The 15,552-nt window shown below is 44.1% G+C and overlaps 1 protein-coding gene across 1 annotated transcript in view; it reads right to left on the reverse strand.

The window, feature by feature from the left end:
• The window catches only part of LOC123484731 (LHFPL tetraspan subfamily member 3 protein), a 34,351-nt gene extending 21,657 nt beyond the window's left edge, over positions 1 to 12,694 (reverse strand). The window contains exon 1 of the mRNA XM_045215332.1: positions 11,393 to 12,694. Coding sequence (XP_045071267.1) covers positions 11,393 to 11,822 — 430 coding nt within the window. The 5' untranslated portion in view covers positions 11,823 to 12,694. The remainder of the gene's footprint in view (positions 1 to 11,392) is intronic.
• Positions 12,695 to 15,552: the final 2,858 nt, after the last annotated feature.

Below are 15,552 nucleotides of genomic sequence, written 5' to 3' on the forward strand. Positions count from 1 at the left end.
CACGATCGTCTACCAAAGATGAGGACCAAGGCGCAGCGTTGCAGGCAAACATACTCTTTAATTCGAGACACGATCAAAACCACAAACGATGCGTGACAGTTCACGGTCGAACATAAACAGACTTGAAACAAGATCCCACAACATTTGTGGGAAAATAGCCTCTATAAATATGGCTCCCAATCAGAGACAACCCGCCACAGCTGACACTTGTTGCCTCTGATTGGGAACCACTCTGGCCAACACAGAAATACAACATATAGACTATCCACACCCTGGCTCAACATATAGAGTCCCAGAGCCAGGGTGTGACAGTACCCCCCCCTAAAGGCGCGGACTGCGACCGCGCCTAAACGTACACAAACCAGGGGAGGGCTGGGTGGGCATTCCTCCTCGGAGGCGGTTCCGGCTCCGGGCTTGACCACCACCCTTCCACCATCCCCCCGTGGCGCCCCTGGTCCGGTCTGGCCCCGCTGGCTGGAGCGGACATCGTTGAAGCGGACCGCTTTGGCTCCGGTGTGGAGCAGCTGACCGGTACCTTACCAGGCACCGGTGACCCAGGCACGGGTTGTGCGGGACTGACGACGCGCAACCCTGGCTTGGTGCGTGGAGTAGGAACGGGCCGGACCGGGCTGACGATGCGCACCCCTGGCTTGGTGCGTGGAGTAGGAACGGGCCGGACCGGGCTGACGATGCGCACCACTGACTTGGTGCGGGGAGCAGGAACGGGCCGTGCCGGGCTGACGAAGCGCACCACTGACTTGGTGCGAGTGGCAGGAACAGGCCGGACCGTACTGGGAACACACACCACTGGCCCTACGTGGGGATCAGGAACAGGCCGGACCGGACTGGCAACACACGCCAGTACCTCTCGCCGTGCCTCTACATCCTCCTTCCCCCTGGTGACCAGTGACTCCCGTAACCTGGCGGCCTCCTGCTGCCCCGTCGTCCACGGCGTTAGCCCCCCCCTAAAAAATGTATGGGCTTCACTCCTACCCGTGGCCAAGGCCTCCATCCCTCTTGCCAGACTCGCACTCATCTCCTCCCAGGTCCATCCTCTCTCCTCGTCACGCTGCTTGATCCAGTCGAGGTGGGATCTTCTGTCACGCTCGTCGAACAGAGAGGACCAAGGCGCAGCGTTGCGGGTGAACATATTTATATTTATTACTAGATCACACGATCAAAACAATGAACGAAACGTGAAGTCCTTCGATACACAAACCAAAAGGAACAAGAAACCACAAACACAAAGTGAAAGACAGACAGTTAAATATGGCTCCCAATCAGAGACACCCAGCTGACACTCGTTGCCTCTGATTGGGAGTCACTCAGCCCAACATAGAAAATCAAACATAGAATTACACACCCTGGCTCAACATAACATTGTCCCCAGAGCCAGGGCGTGACACATTCATAGATTGCTCATTCTACCCAAGATTACCCAGGTAGTGCTGACAAATACTGTGCATGCAGAACTCCCAAAGGAGAACAGTCAAATGTGTAGGAATACACAGCCACACACACACCATAGACATAGCGCTAGAGAGCCCTTGCCTCTCTACTCTTTTACCCCATACTGTTAGTGTCTGACTTGGAGTTGCCAATCTTCTTCCCTCACCCACCACCCCCTCCATGTCCCCTAGTGCTAGGTCCCTATGTGGTGCTTTATTATTAACATGATTAGTACTGTTACTGAGCTGTAGCTTGCATCCCCAACAGCAGACTGACATAACATGTGCTGCTGTAGTGAACAGCAGACTGACACATAAACCATGTGCATCCTGCGAGACCTCTAGGAAAGGCTGTGTTATCTCTCCTGTCAGCTGTACCGGCGGCTCAGTCAGTCGACCAGGCCTAATCCCATTATTTAGCCCCCCATTGAAAGAGCTACAGCAGGAAATAACGCTAACGCTAGCCGAGCGGTGCCACGGAACCAGGGCGAACACAGTGAGTTACCCCACCCACCTGTGGCACCAAGGCTGATACCCCGGGAGAAAAGGTTGTCCAGAAAGACACAGCTCTTTAGGAAGAGCGACATGCACTGGGGAAAGCCTACACCTGAAAAATCACAAAGTTCAATTAGTGGTTAAACTGTGCTGGTTTACAATGAAAATCCGCTGATGCGCAGGAACCCACTTTAATAGCTCATTTAAATGACTCTGCTTTACTGGAAGTTGGTTTAATGATGCAGTAAAGTCAGAGTGTCTGTGGTTACGAAAGCTTGAGTTTGACTTCAGAGCTGAACAGTGTATTGACAGATAGGCCTCCATCAAATATATCAACATTGCTCTGAATTTTCCTTGTCAGTATGGCTGATGCTTGCACTCCATACCAAGCATATTTGATTGGCAGGAAATTGATCATAAGATAGTTGAGTGTTAGAACGCATTTTGAATGAGGCTATATTGTACTCCCAGAGGACTAACTATTCTTTAGGGATTTGTATTGTCATGCTATGTTAGATGTGGCTCTCTGGAATCGGCTGTCTTTCAAACCTCTCTTCTGCTTTACATCTCTCTCTCTCTCTCCCTGTCTCTCTCTCTCTCTCTCTCTCTCTCTCTCTCTCTCTCTCTCTCTCTCTCTCTCTCTCTCTCTCTCTCTCTCTCTCTCTCTCTCTCTCTCTCTCTCTCTCTCTCCCTCTCTCTCTCTCTCTCTATCCCCATCACTCTCTCTCGCCCCATCTCTCTCTTTCTCTCTCTCTCTCTCCCTCTCTCTCATAACCAATCATAACGGTCAGTCACAGTTCAGTCCCAAAAGAGCATGCAACTCTTCAATCAGAGATGTCACTCTCACTTTATTTCTAACAGGCCTAGCAAGTCCTCCATCACAGCTGCCAATCAAACTCATGAAAAATTGACTAGCTATTTTATCAAAGTAATTGTGTGCACCAATACGATAAGATCACAACACCTTTAAAACAATTTCCCACATCTGAATACAGTTTTTCTCAATTGCTAAAACACTAAACCCTATTGTCTGAACCAAATGCTCAGTTGCCTGAACCCACTGATTGAATCAATCACTCTTTTGGCAAAACCATAAGCACTTTTCACCTGTTTAGACACAACTTGCCAACACATTTTCATTGTGATGCACCCGTGCTGCATAATGGTGAGCACAGGTGACAAAAGTCAAACACAATTAGAGCACAGGTATCACCACTTGAACACAACAACTCAAAATTGATCACACTTGTGGCTAATGATGTGAGGGAACATATACAGTAAGCCAGTTCAGAGAGCACTGGTTTGTGAGGCCCTACAATGGATAGAAATATGAGAGGAAGAGTTCGTGTGAGAGGAGGTCGAGGTGGTCAGCGAAGACAAAGAACAGTAATATCTGATGAAATCAGAGCTACTGTGATTGACCATGTTCTTGTCCATGGTATGAACATGAGGGAGGCTGGACAAAGGGTACAACCAAACATCAGTAGATTCACTGTGTCCACCATAATCCGAAGATTTAGAGAAGAGAACAGGTAATTACCTTTTTTGACATTATAGTACAGTATGTAAATGTTGACAGCAATTACTGTATGACATACTATATACTGTACCACAGTATACTGTAAGTGAATATATGTTTCAGTACATCACTGTACCAATGTACTGTAGTATTGTAATGGAGGGTTGGTCTAACTGTTTGTAGGCCTAGTATTCCATGTATATTTTTTGTAACTCCATGTTCTCTTTTTGTAGAACTGAAAGACTGCCACATGGGGGTGGGAGGACAGGTATGTTCTCCCCACACCAAGAGACCCTAATTGTTGATATGGTCCGTGAGAACAATGCCATTAAACTGAGCGAAATTCAGCAGAAGATCATTGAGGACCATTTACATTTTGAGGGTATCAACAGTGTCAGCCTCTCTACTGTTGATCGTGTCCTCAAGCGCAACAGACTGCGCATGAAACAGCTATACAGAGTGCCCTTTGATCGCAACTCAGACAGAGTCAAAGAGCAAAGATTCCAGTATGTACAGGTTGGCATATATCCAGACACATTCAATGTTGATTACTCTAAGTAGTGATTTACTGTAGTGGCCTAAATCACTTTTTCCGTATCACTTACAAAACTATATCTATTTCTACAGAGGGTTTTTCAACTGGATGCAATGGAAAGACCCCATCAATACATCTACATGGATGAAGCTGGGTTTAATCTCACCAAAAGGAGAAGGAGAGGCCGTAATGTGATTGGCCATCGGGCCATTGTTGTTGTTCCTGGGCAGCGTGGTGGCAATGTCACATTATGTGCTGCCATCAGCAATCATGGGGTTGTCCACCATCATGCCAACCTGGGGGCCCTACAACACTCACCAGCTCCTCATTTTCCTCAATCACATGCGAGATGCTTTGTTAGGGCAGCAGGATGAGCATCCCATCTATGTTGTTGTTTGGGACAATGTGAGTTTTCACAGAGCCCTCCAGGTTAGAGAGTGGTACAATATGAACCAAGGTTTTATCAATCTTTGCCTTCCACCGTACTCCCCTTTCCTAAACCCCATTGAGGAATTCTTCTCCTCATGGCGGTGGAAGGTATATGAACGCCAACCTTACACCAGGGTAAATCTCCTGCAAGCCATGGGACTTGCCTGTGGTGACATAGGTGTGGAGGCATGCCAAGCCTGGATACGGCATGCCAGGGGTTTTTTCCCCGTTGCCTGGCCAGACAAAATGTGGCCTGTGATGTGGATGAAGTCCTGTGGCCTGACCCAGTACGGAGACATGATGCTGTGGCTGAGTAATGCACTTATTTGTATATTTTTGTACTTTATTTTTACATGGGCTTACTGTACACAAGTGGCAAACGCATAAGATTTCTGTTTGTTTTTACAAGTGCTACATGTAAATGCACAAGATTTCTGTTTTGTCTTTTTGTACAAGTGCTAAATGCACAGTTTTTTTTTGTTTTGCAACATGCATTTAGCCTACAGTGAACAATAAACATTTATTTCTCCAGCTTCATGTCCTGAGCATTGTGTTTTCTATTTTTCTACGTAGTGTTTAGTGACTGTTCAGTAGTGTTTTTTATTTTGATTGACTCGGGGCACGATTTGAAAACATAGTTCACTTTTATGAGCACAGATTGAACTGTTTTGAGGTGAAAGTTTGGTTTTGCAAGAAGAGTCTGAGGTTTTGTGAATGTAGCTTGAAAATTGGGTTTTGTGTTCACAGTTAAGAGAAAATGAGAGCAGCTTTCAAGAAATGTGTCTTAGCAATCGAGAAAAACTGTAATAAGAGTGTACATAAACCACCAGACCTAGTAATGAAATGTTATTGAAGCTAATCCCAATAATGGCATCTACAGTCATTGCAGATGCACAACCATGGGAGATTCTCTCCTCTTAGCCCAAACCCATCTTATTGGTCGTTGGCAGGTACAGGATGTGTCAGAATGACATCCTAAACCTGGCAATGTATCTCCCACCTCTAATCCACAGGAAGAGACATAAAACACCTCCTGCTCTGAACCTTCACATCTCATGACGCACAACGTCTGCTTTCTAATTTATTCACCAGCTGACAGTTCTATTAAGAGGCATGCTATGCTGATCATTTGGGAGCAGGGTTTGAAAAAGCACACATTTCATGCCTGGCTGGTACACCATCTAACTTCCTGATGACTGCATTGGAGGCTTAAAGGTCCATTGGCCCATTGTACATAACATTACACTCTAAAAGGATGGAGTGTGTGTAGCTGACAGCGGTGCCTGGACCGGTGCTTTGCTGAATGGGGAGGCAACAGAGAGAGGGATGAGTTAAAGAGGAGAGAGAGAGATGAGTAAAGAGGAGATGGATAGAGGGTTGGGTCCTTTGTCTCTCTATCTGGAGTATGCTGTAGGAGACTGATCTGTGGAGTATGCTGTAGGAGACTGATCTGTGGAGTATGCTGTAGGAGACTGATCTGTGGAGTATGCTGTAGGAGACTGATCTGTGGAGTATGCTGTGGGAGACTGATCTGTGGAGTATGCTGTAGGAGACTGATCTGTGGAGTATGCTGTAGGAGACTGATCTGTGGAGTATGCTGTAGGAGACTGATCTGTGGAGTATGCTGTAGGAGACTGATCTGTGGAGTATGCTGTAGGAGACTGATCTGTGGAGTATGATGTGGGAGACTGATCTGTGGAGTATGCTGTAGGAAACTGATCTGTGGAGTATGCTGTGGGAGACTGATCTGTGGAGTATGCTGTGGGAGACTCTCTGATCTGTGGAGTATGCTGTGGGAGACTCAATGGGCTTCCACAGAGCTGGAGTAGTGAGCCGGCTTTCATTTGCCCCATTCACAACTCCTCCTGATGTCCCACCACACTACTTCTACTGTCCTCTAAAGCTCTGACTAATGGTGCTAGATTGTGTGTGTGTGTTAACTGGGACTCCCGTTTGGTCATGTTACATCATCTCCCTAATCCTCTCAGGCCCAGCCAGCCAGTCCATCATGTTACCACTGACAGGAAGGATAAGAGCTGGTTGATGTCATTAGCTATTGTCTTTAGTGGTACTATGACACCACTGGCTTAGTGCACAACCTTGTAAAGTTGTGAGTGGAGAGGGAGGTTAACTAAGCTCTCATTTATGGCAGGTCATATTCAGTTCAGAAAGACATCGGTGAAATATGTAGCCTGGTCCCAGATCTGGCTGGTCCCGAGCTTGAACTTCTAATGGCATGGCTTTCTTCCTGACCTCATCTCTTGATAGTACTTTTCAGCATCAATATTTTAACTCTTCCTCTCTCTGTTTTTTTTCTCTCCAAATCCTTCTTTTTGACCATCACTTTCCATGTTCTTTAATCTGCTTTCATCTTTTCCTCCCTGCTGGTCTTCATCCCCTCCCTTAGTTGTCATCTCTTATCCACCTCCTCTCTTTCCCCAGCAAGGCACCATGTGATGTCTCTCACTTGCCTCTATTTTAAAGAAGTGTGAGAAATGGAGAGCCACACTGTGCAAAGATCCCCAACAGCCACAGTACTGTATGAGTGCTGAACAGACTGTGTGTATTTAAATGCCAAATCATGCACTCTTATGCATAGGCACGAGTTGGCCCAATCCCCAGATTGAGGAATTGTGGCAGACACCTAGGATAAATTAAAGACATGGTAAAGAGAGCACACACTCACACACACACCTGAATAAATAGACAAACAAACAGTGCTGCCTGTAAGCAGCTGAAGAGCCAAACGGTGACAGCGGCTGTCTCCCATTGGTGGAGCTTTGTGCTGTTCTGTTCTGCACATAAACCTCTGGATCAATAAACCACTAGCAACAAAATGGGCCTTTTAATGTTCAATGCTAATGCCAGCTTCCGTCTCAGGGGGCCCATTGGACCGGTACTGAGTGCAGCGATGTGCAGCCACTGTGCAGGCCACTTACCCATACGAGCAGCCTAGTGGTCCAAACAGAGCCAGGAAACAGGTCGTTGAAATGCCTCCACAACACACTCAAGAGCCCCCCTGATTCCTTTGTTTGCTTGCGGAAGGCATTTTCAATCTGAGCAAGGAGCCCCTGCCAAATACATGAATGATAATCACCTTCCTGTGTGTTCAGGCATTGCCTTGGTGAGGGTCGGAAATAGGGGATGGGCAGCGGAGTTCTGATTTTGACAAAGAAATGTGTGAGTGAGATATGACTAAAATGTCACACCCTCAGTTAAACTAATAATGTATGACTAATTAGTAGACTAGAGCTTAGAGAATTAATCAAATGTGTTTATATCCCAGCAAGAGTATAGACTGGTTCCCAAAACACACAGGGAAAGGGGAGTGAAAGGCTTGCAGGATATTGTGAGGAGGCGATAACTAAGGAATGCAGCCTATGATAAGAACATGTGTGTGTGTGTGTGTGTGTGTGTGTGTGTGTGTGTGTGTGTGTGTGTGTGTGTGTGTGTGTGTGTGTGTGTGTGTGTGTGTGTGTGTGTGTGACCTGATGGTCAGGAGAGCAGTTTTCCAGTGGAAAACTACAGCACGCCTAAAGAGGGGTGGGATTTTTCCTCTGACGTGTGTGTATAAAAATATTGTACGACCATTTTGTTTCAGAGCGCTCTCATGAATAAATATGGTGACCATTGCAGGATTGAGTCTTTGTTTAATTTATTTAAACTAAGCGATTTACAACCTTTTGGGAATTATTCTGAGATTTAAGAAGTAGTTGACTTCAACCATTGAGATAACAAAATTCTCGTGACAGATTTCCATCCAGGACGGCGAGCCGAGCACCAATCTGCTACCTCACTAGAGCCAGGCAGGCAGGCATTGTCATGCTGCCAGAGCTGGCCCATCCATCACATCCTCCACTAGAGTGGAGAAGCGCCTGGCATTTGGTGGAAGTTGTCACAGGATGAGCGTGATTATCATAGACCGACCATGCAGTGTGGTTGTGATGGAGGGGGCTGCCTGTCAGTCTTAGTTTGGGAGTTAATTGGTCCGCAGTGAGGGGGTGGTCAAGGCGATGCAAGGGGGTGGGAGCGAGAGGGAGGGAGGTTGTAGGGAGATAGGGAGGCAGGGCGGATGGTCCAGCTGCTATGGTTTTCAGGCAGCTGCTAGGCTGAGTGCAGAGTGGGCATGTCTACCTGAGAACTGCTGTGTGCAGTGGGCCAGTTAAGCACATTCTTCAAGAGTGGCAACAGTAGTAAGGAGACATAACTCTTTAGGTATTGCTGCAGCCTGCAGGGGCAAGAACATGTCAGTTGGTTTCATGTACATTTCCTTGAAAACACACCTGCACAGAAGCATACATTTTGAGAGCACTGTTCTGGAGTTGCTGTTCAAATGCCTGCAGGTGGATTGCTCTCATCAGACATTCAGCCTCTCCTCTGCTTTTAAGGAGATGTGCCTCTTAGCTATGCGCCGTCTTGGACAGAAACTCACAACAGCCAGTTACTCCTGGATAGAAGTCGGACTACACTGAGCCTAGAAGGATTTGACAATCACACCTGGGATCTGTGGCTGCAATGAGAAAAGAAAAGCAGACTATATTTCCAATTACCACTCCCCAGGAACGTCTTAATAGCCAATTTCAGTGACCTCAACATGACATATCTGAGAGAATGAGAATGGAGAAAGGAAGCGATTGCGAGAGAGATTCAGTGAGTGAGTTGAATGAGGCAGAGATTGCCTGAATGCTGATGATGCATGTCATTGCCACGAGCAAAGTGCTGTGATGGATCAATAAAAGACAAGGAAGCAATGAGCAGCCAACAGGCCCCAAGCACTCAGACCTCTCACATTAATCGCCAATGTTGACTCCTCACCACAGAACACTATAAAACCATGCTCTGCAGCCTTACAGCAGTATGGTACATTGTGATGCCATATTTCTTGACAGAGACTTGGGGGACATGGACTGTTGAGTTCATAAAACATATTTTTCACAGGTATATTTGGAGAATCTCAGTGGTGAAAAGGCCCCATAACTCGGAAGTGATCATCAAAAAAATAAATGTAATTTAAATGACTTAAATATTTACAATATGTTTAGTAAAATGTGTTTTTTGGCATCATACAGGCCGCGTTAGTCAGTTTGTGGATCACCCCCTGTATAGTCTGAACATGATCAGATCTGTACAGTATTATGAAGACCATATCCAGAGCTTCAGAGTAGGACTGCTGATCTAGGATCTGTCCATATAATCGTATTCATGATGATCTAAAATGCTAAACTGGTCCTAGATCAGCACTCCTACTCTGAGATAATTTGTGGATATGGGCCTACTCAAGCGGGCACCACTGAGGGATAAGCAGTGACTTTCTTTCATGTGGAAAAACAAGGTCACGATATAAACACCCTGGCTGTGCTCATTATGCAGGGCTTCTGTTTTAATTCAGCCTGGGATGACAATGCTGTGGAATCCTCCGGATAATCTCAGTGCTGGTGTTTATGTTCAGCATTAATTTACAGGGAGGCGCCTGCCCCTAGACCAAGCCTATACAGACGGATGGTGTTGTGAGTCTCAGACCAACATCTGGCAAGCAGCATTAACGCATTTCATTATTATTTTTTATTTGTGGGGGAGTATCAGTGGTTTGTGTTACTTGTTACAGAGATGAGTTGAAGGATAATTGCCTTTGATTGATCACTGGTTGATTGTATGCACCCGCTTTAAAGCCACAGTCTGGAATCTGTGCATTTTGTGCAAGCTTAAATTCTGCAAAGTAACTTTAACTGTGATGCTTGTTTACAAGTTTTGACAAATTCTGACATATGAGAGAGCATTACCTGCAGACTACACCATGCGAGTTAGTCCGCGTGCGCATTTTGATTTAGTCTTTCCCCACAAGATGCAATCATGACAGGCAGGTTAAAACACCAAAATCAACTGTGCATCAATTATATTAATTTTGGGTGGGTCGAAACACATGAAACATTCATGGATATTTAGCTGGGAGATGAACATTGGGTTGTTATTTTACCTGACATGCATATGGGCCTCTTTTAATATGGTTCTTTGTAGAATTTTACTCCAAGGATTAATCTACAGATAAAAAGGGAAACCTAGTTAGTGTTTAGTTATCTTTAATTAATCTCTTATCGTGTGTCTTTCAAGCATCCATGTGGGTTTGTATCTTCCTGATATCTAATAAGGAGGGGAATTGCAGCGCGTGGAGCTTCTCAAATAGAACCAAGTTTGCGTTTGAGACATGCATGTGTACATTTATTTTTGCAAGGCTTGCACACGCAAAGTGGCCGGTGTGGTTTGCGTGTCTGGCTGTATTTTTTGTGGTTGTCTTTGCTCCCTTAATAGATGTATTAAAGATAGTGTGACAGTGTATGGTGAGTTAAAACAAACAAACAAACATGGCTGTCATCTGCAGGGAGCTTTTGCTCATTTGATAGAAACATTTTTGCTTAACCCCCCGAAATTCATCATACACTTCTTGTAAAACTGATGTCAAGTATAACGCTATCAAGCACACTTAAAGCTAGAATCCTTAATTTAAACAATAACAAAGGGGTTCCCCGCACCTGTTTTGCTACAAATCTAAGAGATGGGGCTGGAGAAATGTAACCACTCTCAAATTCATTGACAGAGCTATAGATGCAAGGGCTAACCACCCATGATATCAAATGTATAGTTTTAACCATGTTTTTAGGCTATACAGTGTTTGTTTATATTTAAGTTTTTTACCAACATTGGAGTAAAACAAGCTTGTATTTTGGGTTCTGATGGGGTACTACAGTTGAACTAAGCTCATGAGGCATGTTTCAGTTATATTCTTCAAGAATCAATGGGTAGCCTATAATTTACAAGTCCAAGAATGGATGTAGCAACTAAGGATTCTAGCTTTAACACATTGTTTATTTCCCCTACCTGACTGATTGAACAGCTGGAATACAGAGAATTATCTGTGGTTGTAGAACTGCTGAAGTTCTGAACTCCTTCACCCTTCACGGGGGAACTTACCCGCAGCCAGCTGCATCCAGCCGCAGATCTTGTAGACCGTGCCTGTGCTGCAGAAGAAGAAGAGCGTGAAGCAGCCGATGCATCCGATGACCAGCGCCATGGACATCCCGATGAAGAAGGACGCAGCCTTGAAAGCACCGGAGGGGATGGTGCTGAACTCCATGAAGCTTCCCTGGCACGTCAGGTCCCGGGACAGCCCGTTTCCGATGCAGTAGTGAAAGAGGCCGAAGTAGCCGGCCTGCGGCGTGTCCATCCCGTCTCCGATCCAGTAGGGCTGGATGAAGCACACCACGTTGACTATCGCGAAGAGGATGGTGAAGATAGCCCACAGAACCCCGATAGCGCGGGAGTTCCTCACGTAGTTGGTCTGGTAGATTTTGGCAGCCTCGGAAGCGGGAAGCATCGTTGTAGGAGCACCAGGCACCATCATTTAGTCTCTAAAGGTTTTTATATTTAGGATCTGTTCAAACACAAAGCTTCAATCATGCACAAAGCACATTCCGGCCGCGTCAATGTGCCATGATCTCCCCGACTAAACAGCTCCCTCCTGGGCGAGTGTTTAACCTACTAAAGCCTCACAGTTTGCACTGTGCTTGGGTCCGCCACCGTTTTCCTTATCTTTATTGAATGGTTGGCTGGGTATCTGAGAGCTATTACGAATAATATTGAGGAGGAATCTTCTGAATGAGTAATCACGGAGATAACGGCATGTAATAATCACTGGGTGTTAATTCGAAACGGTCATGCATTTCGCAAATAATCTACAGCCATTGTAGGCTAAACAAACATCATACGGTCAGAACTCCATCCGACTGAGGGCGCACAGAGATGAAAAATGCTAAAGTCCAGATAGAGGGGCTGATATCCCCCTTCACAGACTTGGCCACAACCGTGGTTGCCAAGGATACAACCTCATCGTCGACGGAATACCGACTTCCCCGAGGTAGAGGAGGTGCATGTAACTGAGATGATGAAATCGCGAGTGTTGACAATCTGCTCACAGAGCATCATGTGTTCTGCGTCCATTTGTTACCAAATAACACCTGTATTCCAGGCAGGCGCAGTCCGACTGTCACAACCGATAGGCCTATCAAAGCCCCTCTGATAAAGCACCATGCGCAATATAGCCTATCCCCTAATCCCACTCTCTCGTGCCCCAGTGCAATGATCGAATGGGAGACATCTGAAATAAAATCGTTAAATCTAAAAAGCAACACTCCTATTTGATTTAGTCTAGGCTGGCTCTGACTCGTGTGGCAGAATATTGAAGTCTCAGCTCTCTCTCTCCATGTCCCCTCTCTCTCCGTGTTGCTATGTGTCCACCGAAATAGGATGGCTTCTGCCGCACAACACGACGCGCTGGTACTTAGCGCACAGTGGCCAAGAGTGAACAACTGCACATCAACAACAAGGGCAGGCTATAAAACTCAGCCCTGCGACATGGCATTTTATCACAAAGTCATGATATAGACTAATTGGCTAAACTTAATCATGATTGAAATGGCTAGGTAATCACTATAAATGCATCACTTGTTTGATAGCCTACTCCAAGTCTCCAACCGTGCGCTATCTAGTACGCAAAAGTATGAACAGTGCGCAGTGGTTAGGTTGACTTGACGCTCTTCTTGTTGATCACTTGATGATTCTGAAGTGACTTTGACTGAGCTGCCTGTGCCTTCTCTCAGTGCAGTCTATTCTTATTCAGGATTAGTCTAGGCCTACTCAAAGCTGCATGTGGCATATTTCTCCCCTTGGCACGGCAGAGGTAGCCTATAGGCCTAACAACAAAAACAAACAACATGTAGCCTATAGGCCTAACAACAAAAACAAACAACATGTAGCCTATAGGCCTAACAACAAAAACAAACAACATGTAGCCTATAGGCCTAACAACAAAAACAAACAACATGTAGCCTATGCACAGGCATGAAAGCATTTTATGTTAATTGTTTGGGAGAAGACTAGTGGTTACAATTATTTTGAAACTGAGAAAATAACTTTATATTTATAGTAGCATACCTATTAGTTTATGAATGGTGTAAGACAAATTAAATCATTCTCAATATGAAAAAACTAAACAAAGAAAGAAGACAAGGGGCCCATCCACACAGACTCTGAGCAAAGTGTGTGTGTTCAGGTTTCTTAGATGGGTGACCGGTTGAAAATCATGAAAACCCATTAGCTGACTATGAAACCTTGCGCTAGAATGTTTAATTATAATTGACAGAATGACAGACAATCTAACTTTTGGTGTTAAAAGGAATAGTTAATGTTAATTAAAACATATATAATAACCATGTCAACATGTAAACAGCTTTTATATTTCTCGAAAGTCAGATGTATAGTACTGTCCCAATTCCAATGAATGGTGTTTGAATAGTGGTACAGGGACCCGTTTCAGCTACAAAAATGCACAAAATAAACCTTTAATCAATTTAAATGTAATTTCCTTCATTCAAAATTCTAAAATACATTAGAATATGTTGTTTTAGTTCATTTCATCTCAAAATCAATTCCAGAGGCTATATATCACATAAACAGCATTGGATGATGGTGGAAGGAATGAGAGGGAAATAAGAAGGGAAGGGGAAGAAAGGAAGGACCATAACATGTAAGAAATTGAGGATAGAAAAATGGATGATTGAAAAGGGACAGCACTTGGGGAATAATAGAGGTGTTCCAGGATCAATTAAAATATGTGCAGACTCATTTAGTTAGATTTTTACCAAGTGGAATCTCCCCAAATCAATTTTCCAAGGGCATGGAGTGAGTCTAGTATAAGGTTATTGTCACACAATTGTGAAAACAGAGCGCGTGTTATACAGTATATAGGCCTAAGCCTCTACAAAGTCATACTGATGATTTCACAACAAGTGCCAAGTGAAGTGGGACACTAATGCATTTCTAATGAGAAAATGTTGTCCCACTTCTGCTACTAACTAGCCTATAGTGTCCCACTGTAAACGCTATATCAAAAGTAGGGGTCAGATGTTGTTTTAGGGGTTGTAGCATCCACTGAATAATAACTTGTTTCATCATAAAAATGTAGATAAGACCTTAGTTAATTGAAATAAATAACTTGAGTAGGGGTAGACTGATTTTGATTGTCTACATGGCGATCTACCAAAAAGTGTTTCATAAGGAGAAATATCAGGTAAAAAAATTCCTGTCAATAAAAAACTTACCATATTCTATATATCCTTAATTCAGTGTTCTCACATTCTGTTTCCAAGCCTGCAGGTACCATGGTACAATGAACTATCCATCTCAAACAAAAACCAACTACACAAAATAGTAAAGCTGGCAAGTAAAATCATTGGTCGTTTTTGGTTAACATGGAAGCATTGTCCTTGGAGAGAGTGGCGCGGGCGAGAATAATGATTGCCACTGACCTCACTTAGCCAGGAGTAGCCTACCAGCTTTTCTCATCAGTCCACCGATACAGATCTATAGGGTTGCAAAGCTACCGGTAATTTACCAATGTTACCGAAATGTTCAGTTATTTTGGTAATTAACGGTAACTGTAACTCTATGGCAATCTATGTTAACTTTTGTAATTTAGGCCTATACTTGAATATATAGTATTCCTTTTTTTATATATTTGTCCATATTGTGGGGTTTCTAGTGGATAGACCATATGTTTAACATAGACCATATGCTAAAACATTTACAACAAAGACATACTCACATAGTCAAATAAATGTGTAAAAAAATATAAAGGACATTTCATGCTAAAACCCTCATATTAAACACCAATGGTATTCAGTAAGTTGATGGTTTATATTAAGGATAATGTTTTACAGCTTTGTCATTCTATTTTGTTATGTTAAAATCATCTTATTTGATTATTTTATATATTTTACATGTGATAAGGCCACACAGAGGGCCAGAGATAATTAGACACCTGTGATAATCTGAAGTACCCAAAAAGGCCACTAGACATTATCTCATAAAATTCCAAAAGAACCTTGAAAGTTACCAAAATTCTGGTAGTTTACTGGTAAACTTCGAAAGATTCCCTTTGCAACCCTATACAGATCCCATGTACACAAAACCGCCAGAGTCGAGAAATCGTTTGTCACCAGTATCATACAATTAAACAAATAACTCTGCTCAACACACATTTCCCGAAAGGGACACAATAAATATATAATTATATG

Source organism: Coregonus clupeaformis, unplaced genomic scaffold (genome assembly GCF_020615455.1).
Source record: "Coregonus clupeaformis isolate EN_2021a unplaced genomic scaffold, ASM2061545v1 scaf0424, whole genome shotgun sequence".
NCBI lineage: Eukaryota > Metazoa > Chordata > Actinopteri > Salmoniformes > Salmonidae > Coregonus > Coregonus clupeaformis.